A 15,749-nucleotide genomic window follows, 5' to 3' on the forward strand; every position below is an offset into this window, starting at 1 on the left:
CCTGAACACTGAAATTCTTTTGTATATGAATTAAGATGTAGATCAAAAAGGTAAACAATGTTTACACACACACACACACACACACACACACACACACACACACACACTCGCTTAAATAGAATGTTCATTTGATTTGTATAAGGACATGTGATTTACTGCCAAACTGCTTAAACATCAGCCTCTGGTGAATATTATGAACCGTTTAGGTTAGCAATGCCAGCTTGTTGTTTTAGTGTTTTGGGCTCAGGGCTTGTGCTGTGTGGATTAAAGTTGGCAGGATTGGACAGAGAAAATGCTATGAGACTGGCAAAAATGTTTCTGTTCTGTGATTATAGGCTCTTTGTTTGGTGAAGATCTTTGGCATTAATTGGCTCAAAACTAATTAAAGTGAGACAAATGGCAAGTGTGTGTGTGTGTGTGTGTGTGTGTGTGTGTGTGTGTGTGTGTGTGTGTGTGTGTGTGTGGGGCATGGGGGACAAGAATCTTTTGCAAAAAGCCCAGAAATATTTTGTTTGGAGGATAGGGGTGAAGATTATGTCAGGATAACATGTGAGATGCAGTAAACATAGGGATATCCGCACTTTCATTACAAACAAGCAAATAAATACATAGAAATGATGTAAAACTAAAAGAACCAGGCTATTTCCTTTGGGCTATAGGATTAAAATTGTGTTCAGGTTTAGGTGTACATGTGGCACTAATTAGCTGCATTAATAATTAAGTCCTGCATTAATAAGTACGTCCTCACAAGGATAGTAAGACACATAGTGTGTGTGTGTGTGTGTGAGAGAGAGAGAGAGAGAGAGAGAGAGAGAGAGAGAGAGAGAATTGCTCTTAAAGGCAGCGACTATAAATACAAAAAAAAATCCTTAAGATTTGTTTGTTTCTCTCCAGTGTCTGGGCTTCGGTCCCTCCGCTCTTTGCGCGCGCGTGCGTGCGCGTGGATGTTGCGCGTGTGTGTGGATGCTGCGTGTGCGCGTGTGTGTGTTTGGATCTCGGATGGTCATCAGTCGGCTGGTGTGCAGCAGCATCACTCTCTTTCTTGTTTCCATCCAGTGCGCAAACACACCGATGTCGCGCCCTATAACAGCGTCTTACAGTCTCCTGTCTCAAACCGGAAGAGAGTCAGTGGAGAGGACATCTCCTCTAAGACACAGCTTTTTTTTTTACTTGGTGTTTAGTGTTTTGGGTTTTGGTGCTGGATTGTCGTGTTTGGTCTGAAAGCTGTTTTTTTTTTCTAATGGATCCTCGGTGAGACTCCTAAAGTTTATTAGGAGAGCAAGGCGTGATGTTGAGTTGGAGTTGAACCTCATCGGCTCATGGCTCATTTTTGGACCTTTCTGGATTCTGGTTCTATATAGAAAAAAAAAATCAAATCTTTTCGGACTGCAGGATGCGTGTGTGCGCTGCTCTGTTCTCGATGTGTGTGCAGGAGCTGACAGGAGGAGAGTAGATCCAGCATCAGAGTAGATTCCCCGCATTAACATTCAGCCTGAACTCTCTCGCCTGCTGTGGGACTTTTCAGCGCGAACGGAGGTGGTCACACACACACACACACACACCAATGCCTTCAGTCGACATCCAGCGAAAATTGCATGGCTTCCTATCGCATCCAGAGTGAAAAATAACAATAAGAATCCCACCCGGACCGGAACGCAAGACTCAATGATCCCCAGAGGGGTTTAACGCGCAACACCACTTTTCCAACATGTTTAAACGGGGTAAGATTCATTTATTTTGGGCTCCCCCCCCCCAGCACATCTGCTTTGTGATTAGAAGTTGCACCTGGTTGCAGGTGGTTTGTTAGTGTTCAATTAGGTCGAGACGGAAATCCAATGTCAATGGCGAAAATACTAATCAGAGCCGTCTTCAAGCGACAGACAAGTTTAGTGGCGCGTGCGGCTTGGAAAGTTGAATGGGTTTTGATGGGAATGACAGGATCTGGTGCATCCTTGTTGTGCAATCGTGCAGATTTAATATACAATAACACAGATCGTGTATATCCCTTTGATAATATTGCGCTTCTTCTTTTTCTTTTCTTTCGATATTAACCACGGGTGCCGCACTGCAGTTTTTATCAGTCGCTCCTCAATTCAAAGCTGCACGGCTCAGATGTCTTTCACTGGCTTTTTGACTTGTGCTTCAGAACAGCCATTAAAATGGAGAATGCATGGAGAATGCATGCGTATGCGTGTGTTTTAATAGACATATAACCTAATACTCTGCTCTTTTTTTTTTTTAATGATCACATCCACACATGCAGACTTTCATAAATAAAACAACGAGCGCGTGCTTTTCAGTGATTCTGCCATAACTGCGCTTCACAAACCGAGCTCGCGCTTCAGCCTCCATGTTGTGTTTTTGTTTTGAATAAATTTGTATAATCATTAATAAATAACATTTAAATTGTCCTGCTTTAGATAGCGGGGAAAAAACGAACTTCAGACTTCTCCTTAGCGCGCTACATTTAGATTATAACAGGCTGTCTCTCAGGTTATGGCGCCGCTAACTTCACTCGTTCCGGAATGGATTAACCTGATTGGTTGCTTATTCTCACAACGTGATTGGCTGCTTTCAAAACCGCATACTCTTATACTACACAGTATAGTACCCGAGCTATGATTTAGCTTCGCTTGGATTTGCTACTTAGTATGAAAGTACGAGTTTTCCCCCTCGTTGTTTTCTGAGTCGTGAGAACGAAGACACTCGTGTATTTATCAGAAATCCACCACATTAGAGCAACACGTAAGCTCTTGCCGATGTATACTCTCCATTTTATTAAGAGTTCACCTTTTTTGTTGCTATTTTAAAATAATTAATCCTTTATCGTTATAAGAAGAACCAAGTGTGTTTTGCAGCCCCACCCAGGCGCATGCGCATAAAGTTCCTGCCTTTGCGCTTACTCTTAACTTCACTGACATTACTCCTGTCAAACAACAAAAGGTTTTTAGTATGTAATTTATTTCATTGCATTTTTTTTTCACTCAATATTTTAATTGAATGCTGAATGAACAATAGTGACAAAGATCATGCTTGTGGTGAGATGATGGACTTTGGGGTTGATGGAAACAAATACGTACCAACATGCTGAAAATGTGTTGAAAATGAAATCTGTAAAAAAATAATGCAAAGTGAGTATAAAACGATCATCCTGCCCAATAACCTGGAATAAGTCTGCAATTTAATATTCAATCCAATTCCCAAATCTCTGTTACCATATATACTGTTGCAATGAATATCATAGTATGAATTTTTCATATCTTTCCACTCTGATATGGATATATTGTGTTCGCCATTGAACCTTGATGCTCAGATCAATGAAAAAGGTGAAATAATGCATTTATTTTTTTGTTTTGTTTCTATGCTTCCCTGCTGATGACAGTTTATTATACAGTATACTAGACACTTTAATATATATTAACATGATCTTTCCAGCAAGGCTGATGTTAAATGATCGCTAACTGCAACCATTCATCTCTTTCTCTTATTCTCTCTCTCTCACTCACTTTGACAGTACTCACAGAAAAACCTACAAATGACATTTCAAAGGTGACATCAAATAATGACCTATTAAAGGCCTATTCCAACAGAGATGTGTATAAAAGCAGTCTCTGCAATGAGTATTTTTTTATTCTTCTATGTAAATGTCACACTGCGATGTGGGTGTGTGTCCGTGTGTGTGTGTGTGTGTGTGTGTGTGTGTGTGTGTGTGTGTGTGTTTGATCAGTAGACTACCCCTGACACTGTCATTGGGGCAGGGTTTATTTTAAGCCATGTGGCTGTAGCCTGTGTGTCAGGTCTGGGTGAGTGACTCTGTCGCAGCTGGTAGCTCCTGATCAGCACGCAGTGAAAGTGTCCCTACCCTGCCCACTCAGCCATGGTTAGATGTGTCAGTGCGTTGCAGTGTGACATTGGTGTTCATCATGGCAATGGGTGGTGGTGCATGTCCTTCTGCCCCGTACACTATCTTCTGTAAGAACCAAAAGGAAGTAGAGGAAGAACCAAATGGCGCCAATATGGCTCCATAAAACAACGTGTACTCCTGCTAGAAACAGTGGTGGCTCCGAAATCATGTCTTTTAATTACAAGGCACTTAGTGTTTTACTGGAGGGTACATTTATGGAGTGGAATCCCTGGGATATTAAATCCTGCAGCCTTCTTATCTAATCTATTTAATCTAACATTAGCTCATTTCCTTGGTGCATGATGCAGAAAATGAACCAGCAATCATGTGGTCATCGATGCAAAGCACCCCTGTGTCTGCTGCTTGGGTTTGATTACACTAATATTAGTTTGATGTAGATGCCTAAGCTGGGAATGAGGGGGCCTCTATTTGTTAAAACCAAAATTATTTTTGGATTCCAAGTGAATGCAAATTACTTTATGGGATAGGTGAAAAAAAAGGTCAATCACCTCAACCACAATGACTGTTTTAGTTATAGAAAACACCTGTCCAACACTTTTCTTTATATCTTCTTACCCAAGATTTGAATTGTTGGTTGGATTGTTCAGTGTTCTCTCTCTCTCTCTCTCTCTCTCTCTCTCTCTCTCTCTCTCTCGTAAAGCCTCTCCATTAACATCCTGATTAGATTTGGGTCAGGTGACTGAGAAAGTCATTATATTAAAGACAGCTTTAAGGAGGATTTTTTTGGGGGTAATTGAAAGCCAAGACCATAACATCCAATTTACAATTAAGGCCAGAAGTTAACATTCGTCTATGCAATCTCAAAAACTGAGAATGAGCATCTGTTTAAACAATTGTGTGCAAGTCTCAAAGATGAACAAACGGCCAAAAACTTTTTTTTTATCAAGTTCTATAACCCCATAGTTGGAAAAGGCACTCACCCAAAGAAAAGCCCCTACCCAGAGAGCAGCATTAAAAAAGCCAGACTGCATGTTATCACCAGTCATTTGGATCAGCAGTATATAAAGTAGGAATAGGGTGAGGTATTTAATCTGAAAAACACTATCCCAGCTGTGAAGCATGGAGGTGGCAGCATCATGTTGTGGAAATTGCTAGAAACAGGGCCTAGTACACTCTAGAAAACAGAGCATCACAAGGATAGAGGAATATGATGAAATACTAAAGCAACAATTTAAGACATCAGCCAGAATGTAAAAAAAAAAAAAAACTGGTCACAACTGGGTCTTCCAGCAGGACAATGACCCTACATTGTGACAAAGTGGCTTAAAGATAACATAGAAAAAATATTGCAGTAGCGATCACAAAGCCCTACCCTGAATACCATTTGTACTCAACTGAAAACACATAAAGGGCTTGTCAGAATTTTGCAAACACCTAGTCATTTATTGTTTTTAAGAGACATGTGCATTTTTTTTTCTTTCGCGGCAAACAAGGAAAAGGCAAAAAACACAAAAGAATTGAACAGTGAATGACTGGAAGAAAGTTCTGTGGACAAATGAGTCCAAATTTGAGATTTTTGGCTTTAACAAAAGAATTTATATAAGATGGCAAACAGTAGAGAAGATGATAGAAGACCAGACTGCCTCACACCCACAGTCAAACATGGTGGTGGAAGCCAAATGGGTTGGGGTTGTTTTGGAGCAGGGAGGGTTTCAGGCTTATTTGGGGTTAAATGAATACTAAACCAACAATTGTACCATTTCATACTTCATCACAATGCCAATTGACTGTGTCTAATTAGAGCAAACTTCACCATTTAACAAGACAATGACCCAAATCATTTGTCCAAGCTCTGTAAGCATTATTAAAAGAGCATTATTATAGAGGAAACAGTCATCTGGAGTGTTTATCTATCTAGGAATTGCCTCTTCAGTCACTGCACTTAAATCCTATTGAACTGCTCTTGCATGAACTGGATTGCAAGGCCAGAAAATAATATCCAACTAGTAAAGAACACTTTTGGAGTTGCACAAGAGGCATGGCAAAGATAACTGTTTAGAGAAAATAACTGCCCAGATCCCAAGAGTCTGCAAAGCTGTTATTCATAGGGGATTTTTTAATGAAAAGATAGTTGATCTTTATTTAATTTTATTTTATTTCATTCATTTATTTCATTTGTACATTTGTTTGGTCAAAGTATATTTTCATACTGTTAAATTACCTAGTTTGTTGCATATTAACAAAAGGAATGTGAAAAGGAATCAAAGTCTTTGACAGACACAATAACTGAGCAAAAGTGGCCCATAATCCTGCCTCAGTTAAACCAGTCCTGTCAGGTGGAATGGGCAAATAAGATAAAATAAAAAATGTCTTAAATCTGTCTCTCTGTAATATTATTTTGAAATTACATTTTGTGGAAATAAAGTACTGTATGTATCCAAATTGCCACTGTAATCAGCACAGAATAGTCAGAATGTCTTTCACCCAGGTATATGTGACATTCTGTCCTTAGCTATATACAGTATACAATATAATGGCTGTGCTATATATGATCATGCATCAACCCTATAGTTAGATACACAAGCTTGAATGAATAAGAAACAGTAAACTAAATAAACTAGGGTTTTACATGCAACTTATACAGAGACATTTTTTCCTTTGTACAAGAGCTTTTTAAGGGCTAACAGTATATAAATTGCAGTGTGCTACTTCATACAATTTCACAGTTTTACCTTAGTGTCCTTCAGAGTAGATGTTTCATAATGTTCACTTTCAGAATATTGCATACATCAAGAATCCATTAGAAGCTATTTGTGCATTCCTTTACTCTTTCGAGAACCCCTTTCCTTTACTCTTGGGTACATCATAACATCATAACCACCCCACCAAACACACACACACACACAAACACACACACACACACACACACACACACACACACACACACACACACACACACACACACTCAAGCACACTCAAAAACACACAGCTAATTAGGAAAAATGATTCACATAAATGATTCATGTAAAAGAAAATGGTACCACCCTTCTCTTAACCATACGATTTAACCACAAAAGCATTTACATTAAGACTTAATAGACAGGAAGGAAGCAGACCAAGTGGCTCACAGACTGCACAGCATATTGCCTTAACTGCATTTCATTTAATATTGTCAAGGTTATTTGCCAATTCACTATTGTTATTATTGTTATTATGCTTATTGATTACAGGATAATAATAATACCAAACTGTATGATGCTCTTTAAGGGTGTTATTGTCTTCAATCAAGTAATAAGCAATCAGTTAGTATAATAAGCAGCAGTGAATCGATTTTACATTTCCAGTAATTACAAAATGCATCATTATGTTCCACAACAATGGTTTTAGGAATTGTAAATATGTAGATTACCAGTTACAGTATAGCATTTTACCAACAATCTCAAACCTGTGGTAGTGTATAAAGTGCAAACAACAGATTTAGACATGCTAGCCATTGTCCATTCATCCACTCATATGTATTAAGGAAAAAGGCTGAACAAAGAAGACTTATAGCTCAGCTTTTCTGTCTGTCATACTGTATTTATCTCTGTATCTTCCAAAGAGCTCTTCTTTATACTGTCATAACTATAAGTATGCACCCAAATCAGCCAGAGATACAGATTTAAACAGCCTGAATCTGCTTAACACCGCTGAACACCGTATTGGCCGGGGACATACTCTAAAGGTTATAGGTATTTGAGGTGTAAGGGTTTATTTTACAGTCCTGGCAATAAGGTTAAAGGGTACATCATAAATAATACATCTTCAGTAACATTGTGTATATCGTCTGACCGATTTCTTTTCTCAATTCATTCTTAAGAATAATTGGTTCAATATCTTAACGTTGATTTTATTGATTTAAAAATTCAACTACAACACTAACAATATAACATGCTCACCTCGTACACCTCGTTCAAATCCATTCTCTAAACCCGAACAAAAGGTAAAAGAGCAAAACTGAGTCATGATACATTCAAATCTTTTTGTTGAGAAATACACTCGACAAAATGAAGCAAAAACCAACAAATATAAAGCGTTGTTGACTGTATAATTCACGTATGCTATTAAAATCTTGGAAGAAAATTAAATGTACAGAACAGATTTATAGAAATTAGGATGTAGCAAGCCTGGGATGAGAAAATTATGTGGGAGAAATCATTAAAGAAACAGGTATATTTCTTTCTTTGATTCGTTTTTAAGTCTCTATGGTGTTGAATATGCATGAGTGAGAGTTGACAAACACAGACATAGGTGTCGAAAGTTTTTCCTTTTTTCCAAAATTTATAAAAGTGCATAAATATATTTTATAATGGGAACATGAATCCAAAATTTTGCATAGGGTTTCAAAAGTATGAATTCTGAGACGTGTTGCTATACAAACTTTACATTTCAATGACAAATAGTACAACCAACCAGACAATAAAGAAAAACAGATAAGATAGGAATGTAAGAACTTTACAGAAAGAATGGGCCATATGTAACCCTACCAGAAACTAAACTCAAAAGGAACCATGTTGTTTTCTGGGTGATTCCTGATAGTAGCTTTAAAACAATTAAGCTGTAAAACAATTAAGACAAATACTACTTAATGTATTATAACTATGTTCAATGAATATAAGTATAGCATACATTTAAATAAGCCTTTGGATAAGCACTAGGCCATGTTTATGATTACAACAGCACTACTTACAAGGTACAATATACATTTCCAGATAGGGTTATCCAATGAATTCAGTGAATTAGTTGATCCCATGACCCACCAAATGTATATAATAACACAAACCTGTATGAGAGTTTTTAATAAAAGTGCTAGGCTGGGAATCTTTAAACAAACATCCTAACAATTGTTCCAAATGCGAATGCTAGTAATTATATTGCCCAGTAAGCATATTGAACAGGCTTAACACACATTCTGTGGAGCAATTTGGACCTTTTATTTTCCCCTGCACAAAATTGGCCAGTTTAAATAGAATCATCTTGGTAAATTGAATCAAATTTTCCATCTCGATAATAGTTGAGTGCACAATCACTTTATTGTGAATAGATTCCTACTGATCTCAGACAGAGGTTTTATTTTATACAAATATTACTGTACTTATTCGCTTTTGCACATGAACGAAACTGCAGGTGACATTTGGATTTGGATTGTACCCTTTAGTGCTCCAACAAACTCTTTCTTCAGAACCTAATGGTTCCAACGTTTTTATTGCTGCCGTAAAATCTCATCATGGGTAGGCAAAATATTATCGAAGTAATTTATTGCTATTTCAGTGTCACAGTATAGAACAAGTCCTTATTAATTTGATTATGCAGTTATTCAAAGATCTTAATGACTACATATTTGTTCAAATAAAATGTTGTTGTTTTCTGAATTCGCATTGCACTGCTCTAAACAGCTTAGCAATGCCTAGTTGTTTATCACATTTCCCTTCTGAGCTCCCATTACAGGTGTAATTATTAAACACTCCAATACCAATAATCATTGCAGCACAATTTGAATGAAGAATTCGCAGCACTAGTTCCACTACATCATAATCAATTGAATAGAAACCTTGAGCAGATTAGATAACTACCTAATATATTGGCCTACCATTAAACTGTCACCGCATACACTTGATGAATGGCCAATTTCCTAATTTGTGCAAGAGAAGCATCATATCAAATGGGTTTTTTTGGTACATAAGCAAGTAGGGATGATTTGAGTGGAGCCATGTAGTTTTGTGTAAAAGCCGAGTCATTCTGCAGAAAGAGTCCTTGATACCGATTAAACAATTGCAGTAAAATTGAAAAAAATTTAAAACAATGAACAGGAAAAGCCAAAAAATTCTGCCTAAATGTAAAAATGACTCGTAGTGATGTTTGTTAAGAGGATACCACGATATTAATTGAAAGATGAACTCTTTTCTAGAGTTTTCTGCCCATTATTGCACTCTGCATTCAAAATTGGTTTATGTGTATTACAAAATGTCTAAAGCCAGAGATAATGTTTTTTTTCTTGAAATGACTTAAATTTGTATTTTATGAACTAAATCTAGCTGCAAGTGCACTTGTCACACATGTAAAAAGTGTTTTTATTTATTTAATAGTTATATGAAATAAAATTATGATGAGAAACTTTTTAAATAAAATTTGCTGGCCATTGCTCCAGCAATTATATTTGCTAAATAAATAGATCTTTATAAACAATGTATACATTTGGTCATATTTATTAACTGTTTGTAGTATTTGCATACTTTAAAAATATTTTCAAAGCGTTTTTGTGCTTAAATTGTACCTTAAAATATTTACAATCATATGACCAACTGACTTGAGTTTTCTAATTTGGGCTTTGTGTGATTCAGCCTGTCCATAAGTATTTGTTGTAATTGACTGTGCTGCCTATCACACAGATGAGCTTCATTTAGTGCTGATTACGAAAAACATGTGTCAGACCGCCCTGCATGCGGAGTACCTCATTTGTGAAGATGTTCTGAAGATCAAAATAGTGTTAGAGATGGGATATTATTATGGCCATCCCCCTCCTCTAATCTTTCTAGCTTTATTTGTTTCTATGAAGATCATTATAAAAAAATGGACACCTGACCATTAACTTACATGTGCTTGCTGAACATCCTGTTCCAGATTTAATCCCCTCTTTGCTGTTATAATAATCTCCATTCTTCTGAGAAAGCTTTTCACTAGATTTTGGAGAGTGGCTGTGGGGATTTGCTCAATCAGCCACAAGAGCATTAGTGAGGACAAGTACCAATGTCAGGTGAGAAGCTTTGGGGTTAAAGTCGGCATTACAATGTACCCCGTGGGATTAAGCGTGGTTGAGGTCAGTGCTGCATGCAGGTCCCTTGAGTCATTCCCCTCCAACCTTGGCAACCATATAATCATGGAGCTTACTTTGTGTACAGGAATATTGTCATGCTGGAACAGGTTTGGATGTTTTAGGTCAGCGAATCGACCGAAATGCTACTGCCTATATAGACATTCTACAGAGTCGTTGGCTTCCAGTTTATTAAGACTAATTAGCAGCATGTTAGATGTCATATCATTGTGCAATTTTTTTAATGTACACAGCTCTTTCTGGAAAGATACTTCCAGCGCTATATAAAAGAGGATTAGCCAGAACTCCTGATTTATGCATTTTATTCCATTGCTGTCCAGGACCTCCCTAGTGGTCCAAATAGCATCTTTCTGTGCCCTTTAGCATCACCTGAAATTTCAGCACAAATTTCCTGGTTCTCTCTTTGGAGTGGAAATGAGATGCTGGATGGTCATTAGCAGATGGTAATGAGGTAAGCGTTACAAACAACCCTAAGCCCTGTTGGTTTTGCTAATATTAATAATTAATCGCCAATTAAATGGCTAATTGCAGTGGAAAGGTCAATGTCAATGTGAAGGCCGCTGATGTCGAGTAGCAGGATGTGGAGAGAGACAGACAATGACATACCCTGTGTGCCTGTGTTGACAGGAATCCCGAGTGTTTTCATGTCACACTGATATGCCTGCCTGCCACAGCTGTGGGCCGTCAGTGCTGAGTGTGGGCTTTTCTTTCCTACCCTCGGTCAGGTCATCTGCCTCTTTGGCCTTCCTCACTACTATTAGACTGGGGTTCAGGGAAGTTTGTGGATGAGTTTGCCAACATGTACATGTACAAAAGCCACAGAAAAGGGCAGTGATACAAATCTCAAAGTGTACATTATGCATTCAGAAAAACACACACACACACACACACACACACACGGTTTGCTGATACATTCACATTCACTCAGTCCTTTTCAGTGACACTCACTGCCTTCTGGAAGTGACCTTGAGTGTAGACACTCCTCATTACGATTCTTAATATCGCTCTTATATTCTACTCACACTAACCCCAGCTCTGAATTATTCAGATCCATGTAAGCTTAGCAAGGTCCAGTCTGCTGCATGTTTTATTTTCTATTCCCCCCAGATAGAACTTCCTTTGTTTTGTGCACTCAGTTTTATTAAACTCTCAGCAGGGAGCTGACTTTAGATGTTCCAAACAGTGGGACTGTCTTCGTGTAAGAGTGCCATGAATGGTCTCGCATCTTTCTTTATCTCCTTGATGACCTACCCTTGTGCTCCTCTTGTTTACCACCATCCTAAAAACTAGAACATGGCTACTCTCTCTCTCTCTCTCTCTCTCTCTCTCTCTCTCTCTGCCCTCATTAATCAGACAGGATATTGTGACAGTGTGATCGGGATGGGATCTCGCTAACAGCCGGTGTTCCATTGTGAAGCTGAATGTTATCAGTGTTCTTTCTTTACTTGCTGTTTCAGACCTGGGGAGAGTTCGGCTGTCCTCTGTGTCTCCTGCAACGAGATTACAGCAGCTTAGAAATGCATGTGTTGAGAGGTCTGTACACTCAATACAATCCCCACCTGAGTCTGAGCATCTCAATTAATAAACACTGATTATTTCACCCCCTCCTCCCTCCCCAGGTTAATATCTCCCAGCCAATCCTAGTAACCACCTGCAACCACACTGTGCAAATTTATGTATGGACATGCCTCTTTTTAATTACTTCAGCACCATGTCCTAAACTGTTTATTCACGCAAAACCAACGCGCAACTACTTTCCTATGCATGTTAACATTGTAGCCCGAATCACTGTAGAGGACATTATGTCGGTTTCAATTCACTGCACACAGGTAAAATGGAACAGTTATCTGTGTAGAATATTTGTTCAAGGTCTGTTCTCCATTCCCCAAATAAATATCTCACACAAAAAAATGCACCCATAAACGGATACACTCTTTAAAAAGGAGTTTTGTTCTGTGGAAAGGTCAGGAACATTGTCAAATACCAGGGCTGATTAGCCTTGCATATTTGTTCTAACTGCATTCACATTTGCTCTAATCCAAGTATGCAGTGCATGTGTGCATAATAGATCTTTTTTTTTTTCCTGATATTGTTTTCTGAATAAGAAGGATATCCTTGACATTTACTCACAGTTGTTTAGTATTGTCCCCCACACACTGTCCCCCAAAGGATGTGTGATTAAGACTAAGAGGTCATGCTCCATTTTACGGATAGGTGACTGAGGAGCAACAGAATTCTGCTGCTTTTGTACCACATAGAAAAGTGTTTCCCATAAGAGTCATGCTTATGTGAGTGTCACCATTGCTAATTAGGGATAAACTTATAGGGGGCTAATTTATCATTTTTAAATGTATACTCTTAATATAATTATTCCTGAACAGATGCTTTGTGACGATATCTTTTAGTTAAAAGTGCTTTACAAATGAAAATGAATTAAATTAAATCACTTAATGTGACTTGGCGAATATAAACACAGTTGAGGAGGAGAAGTGGAGAGTTGCCAGGGCTGCCAGGGTCATATATTTTCTCCAAATTGGTATATCTTAAAATACCCCATGCCAACTAAGGCCATGTTACATAGCAAATAATCTAATAAAAATCTAATACGTTTCAGTAAAAAAAGTTTTATGCATACAATCTGTTGGTCATGTCCAGAAACATTACTACAGTAAGGTATACATGTTGTAAAGACTAGGAGAGGGGAAAGGGTAATCCCTTATACATCAGAAATGTGGGCATATTTTTAATTCTTGTATTCTATCTTAATAAGGTGTGATCCCATACTCTCCTTTGGCTAGTATGAATACAGAAAGCTAGTTAAACCCCAGAGGGACACCTTTTTTTTTTAGAAAGGTTGAAAGCTGGGAAGTGTGCAGTTGTCCCAGAGTGTGGTGCAGCTCTGGTGGGTCGAGCAGGTGATTGGCAGCACACTTGAGGGTGCCTCTTCTCTTTGTGCTTTCCCAGTGAGTGGCATTTTTATCCTCTGATGAGCCACCTGCTGGGGTTGATTGGGACAGTGAGTGGCATCCAACTGTGAGCATTTAGTTCCAGCTCAGCACCTAGCACAGAGTTTTGCCTTTGTTTGGTTGCTTATATTGTTATATGCTTTCCATTCTGTAATATACTCCTTAAACTCAATAGACAAGTATTTTCACACTTGAACTCTCTAGTTCTATGATGACTGTCATCAAAGCAGGATTGTGTGACACCTGATTATTGTATGTCACAAAATATTTTATATGTAACAATATACATTTCTTCTCGCAAAATAAATAAATATATTTTTCAGGGCAGGTATGGCTTTAGGATTCTTTACAGTGCAATTGGAATTGGCTTTAAAAAACTGTAAATATATAGAAATATAGAAATATTAGGACAGATTAGGTCAACTTTAATGTGTTAACAAAAAATTCATTTTAACAGCACAAATTTTATTAAAGCCTGATTAATGCAGCGCGCATTTCTGTTTAACCATTTTTATTAAAAATATAACTAAATAAATATAAAATAGGCGAAATTAAACCCATCAACCTTCAACCTACTGATGCCCCAAGTCTCAAATCAAACACCAAAATCCACCATGGTGCACACATCCGGCAATTAAAACCATCCGTATAGAAACATAGCAAAAGTTCCGTTTGATGTCCTGATGATTTATATAATTTAAAACACCATAATTATTTTTAATAATTTTAAAACATTTACAAGAATATTTAGTCTTCATGCTGTATGTTGAGTTTGGTTTCACTAATAATAAACATAAATTTGCATAAAGCAGCTATATTTGTCTATTCCCATGTTGATTACAGTATTAAAATCTTGAAAAGTATTAATCTAAGGTACATTTAGAACAGATATTAATCGATTGACAGCCCTAATAAATATATTTGAAACCAGCGCAATATAATTTTCTGTAATCCAAATCACAAAGCCATCTTAAAATTTATTTTAAATGTTGACTTAGCATTGCAGTCCGTTCTCTGTGACAAGACAATAATTAAATGGCCAGTAAGTACATTTGTAAGTAATGTGTATTATTATTATTATGTGTAATTATCATACATTTATTGAGCAACAATACAAACTAGGTTTAGTTCTGCATGGCATTGAGGAGCATTTCAGATGAAGTCATTCTGTAAATGCTGCTATTATATTCCACATGTTTATGTTTGCAATCATTTTTATTTGGGTCCCTTTTTATTGTTTATATTGATAAAACATTTATCAATATAAATGCTTGTAATTTTTGGGTGGTCTAGTAATGCATTTGCTCTACTGAGATTGAAATACAGCTTCCACGCTCAAGTCAAATGTTCTGAAGTCCTCTGACATGACTGAGAAATAAGTGCAAGTATTAAAAGGTCCTTACATTTCTCACTCTCATTACCACAATCCTATATGATTCATTTCTTTCTTGTTATTGAATCATTCAAAGTATAGTTTAGAAAAAGGCACCAGAAGCGATGTTACATCCTTAAAAAATGAATGATCTTCCCTGTGAGCTGCATTCCCACAGAGTCTTGGCATCATTGAACAAATTTTGACAGCATTGAAGGAAGCCCTGTTCTTCAATCAGATAAAAGAAACAGCAGAGAAAATCGTGGCACAAGAGGCACAGGCGTACTAGCATACAGTTGATGGTCTCCAATCTGCTCCCACACACAGCCTCTATCACACACTATCACACACCCGAGAGAACCAGCAAGTGTGCTGAGACATCAGCCTGTGACATCCCCTACTGTGCCTTTGGTCCAACAGGTTCAATGCAGGATCATGATCTCTTTCTCTCGTTCACACACACACACACACACACACACACACACACACACACACACACACACACACACACAAACATGCAGAGAGAGAGAGAGAGAGAGAGAGAGAGCAAGAGAGCAAGAGATGAAATCATCCACAACAGACAAGATTAACTTTCTTCAAGGAAATTAGTGTTGAAAACACAAATCGGTTAAAGAATTTAAATAATGAAACATTAGTTTGATATAAACGCATCTA

The 15,749-nt window shown here is 37.7% G+C and overlaps 1 protein-coding gene across 1 annotated transcript in view; it reads left to right on the forward strand.

Annotated features, from left to right (window-relative positions):
* Nucleotides 1-839: 839 nt before the first annotated feature.
* Nucleotides 840-15,749, forward strand: part of rtn4rl1b (reticulon 4 receptor-like 1b) — a 163,183-nt gene continuing 148,273 nt past the window's right edge. Inside the window, exon 1 of the mRNA XM_046862411.1 lies at nucleotides 840-1,721. Coding sequence (XP_046718367.1) covers nucleotides 1,709-1,721 — 13 coding nt within the window. The 5' untranslated portion in view covers nucleotides 840-1,708. The remainder of the gene's footprint in view (nucleotides 1,722-15,749) is intronic.

This window comes from Silurus meridionalis, chromosome 12 (assembly GCF_014805685.1).
Source record: "Silurus meridionalis isolate SWU-2019-XX chromosome 12, ASM1480568v1, whole genome shotgun sequence".
NCBI classification, from domain to species: domain Eukaryota; kingdom Metazoa; phylum Chordata; class Actinopteri; order Siluriformes; family Siluridae; genus Silurus; species Silurus meridionalis.